Source organism: Condylura cristata, unplaced genomic scaffold (assembly GCF_000260355.1).
Source record: "Condylura cristata isolate star-nosed mole 26May11 unplaced genomic scaffold, ConCri1.0 scaffold00058, whole genome shotgun sequence".
NCBI classification, from domain to species: domain Eukaryota; kingdom Metazoa; phylum Chordata; class Mammalia; order Eulipotyphla; family Talpidae; genus Condylura; species Condylura cristata.
Window position 1 is genome coordinate 1,041,904 of NW_004567159.1, and position 1,745 is coordinate 1,043,648.

The following is a 1,745-nucleotide window of genomic DNA, read 5'->3' on the forward strand; positions in this document are numbered from 1 at the left end:
GCGGCCATGCGCGCACCACCGACGACGCGTGGGCACTTCCTCGGCGGGCAGCTCGCCCCTGGTGCTGCCCCTCTGCCCACCAGGTGGGCGTGTCTCCAGACCCCACAGCCTGCGCCCTCCCCACTCACCACGGAGGCCTGTCCCTGGGACCCCCGGGGCCTCCCCAGCAGCCCCATCTTCAGTGCATGGGCGGAGCCACAGCCCTGCCACAAGGACAGGCCTCCTGCCTGCTGGCCAGCTGTACGCCTGCCCAGGCTGCCCCTTCCCCGCACCTCCCCTGCTCTGGAGGCCCCAGGGCCAGCCCCAGGCCCACACCCCAGGCCTCCTTCACGTGCCCGCAGGCCTCCCACCCTCAGTGGGCCCGGCAGCTCCGGCCCAGCCCTGCCAGCCTCCTTCAGGCAGGAGCTGCTGCCCGCCCGGGACGACCCTCCCCGGCAGCGCTGCCGCCCGGCGGACAGCACCCCGCAGGGACTCTGGGCAGCACTGCATGGGCCCATCGTCAGTGGCCAGTCAGGGCAGGGCAGCCCCTCCCCTCAGAGATGCCATGACGGCAGCCCAGCCCAGGCTCCAGTGCCTGCTGGGGCGTCTCACCCCCGGCCAGGCAGGGGTCCCCCGACCACAGTGCCGCCATGCAGACCCCAGAAGCAGGCTGGGCCGCGCCCACCCCGCCCCGGCCTTGCAGCGGCCCTGTCCCTGCCTGGGGTGGGGCATCGGGCCCGTCCCTGGCCCTGTGTCCCTGCCCCAGCCCGGGCCCTGCTCTGCCCCCCAAGGCGAGGACCGAGGACCAGGGGGGGCCCGGCTGCTGGCTACAGGAATGCAGGGGGCCCCTCCACGCGACCCGCTGCGAGCCCCGCCCCTGCGGGCACAGTCATCGGCGTTGGGGCTTCGGGAGGTGGCCCAGCGTGTCAGGAGAGGGGCGAGACCCCCCTCGGGCCCGGTCTGCTCCCACAGGCTCCCGGCCTCCGGCCCCAGCCCCGCCCCGGCAGACCCAGGCCCAGGGCTCCAGGCCCCTGCCGCCCACCCTGTGCAGTGCCCAGGAGGCCTGGGCTCCAGACACGCCCAGTGGGTGTGGGCCTGGCCGGCGGGGTCCTGGACCCGCCGCCCCGCGGCACCGACCCAGCCGGGCCTGGCGCCCCACTCACCGTCCGGAGGCATCGGGGGCGCTGGTGTGAAGTGGGTCCCAGGTTTGTCTGGAAAAGCAAGTCTCGCGTGAGCCGGCCGGAGCCGGCCCGACGGTCCTCCGCAGCGGCCGGCCCCTTCCAGCCCTCGGGGCTCACCTGTGCCTGCCCAGACCCCGTCCTCAGCCCCTTGCCAAGGTTCAGGCTTGGGAGGCCACAAGCCGAGATGCCAGCCCCAGCCTCCCTAGTGGCCAAGACAGGCGTCCAGGCAGAGACCCCCGACGCCACCACCACAGCCTGGGCAGTCAGAGGGGCCCTGGCGGGGCGGGGCTGGCCACGCCTCCCCAGAAGCCCCGCCCCTCCCGGTGGCCACTGCCCGGTCCCCACCTTCCCGAGAAAGTTGCGTCTGCAGTGCAGAGCGAACCCAGGACAGGCGTCCCGGGGCGCCCTGAGCTCAGGGGGTGCCTGGGGCCACCGGCCCCTCGCTGGCCCTGCGGCCCCGCCTCGGCTGTGAGGCACGTACAGCTGCCAAGGAAGAGGAGCACGGCGAGGCCCAGGGTGGACGTGGCCAGCAGGATCAGGCAGACGTTGCAGGGCACCGTGAAGTAGCGCACCAGCCCGGAGGCC

General features: G+C 74.4%; 1 protein-coding gene across 1 annotated transcript in view; it reads right to left on the reverse strand.

The window, feature by feature from the left end:
* The window catches only part of AGRN (agrin), a 17,920-nt gene extending 16,765 nt beyond the window's left edge, over positions 1-1,155 (reverse strand). The window contains exon 1 of the mRNA XM_012734546.1: positions 1,143-1,155. Coding sequence (XP_012590000.1) covers positions 1,143-1,155 — 13 coding nt within the window. The remainder of the gene's footprint in view (positions 1-1,142) is intronic.
* Between the last annotated feature and the right edge of the window lie 590 nt (positions 1,156-1,745).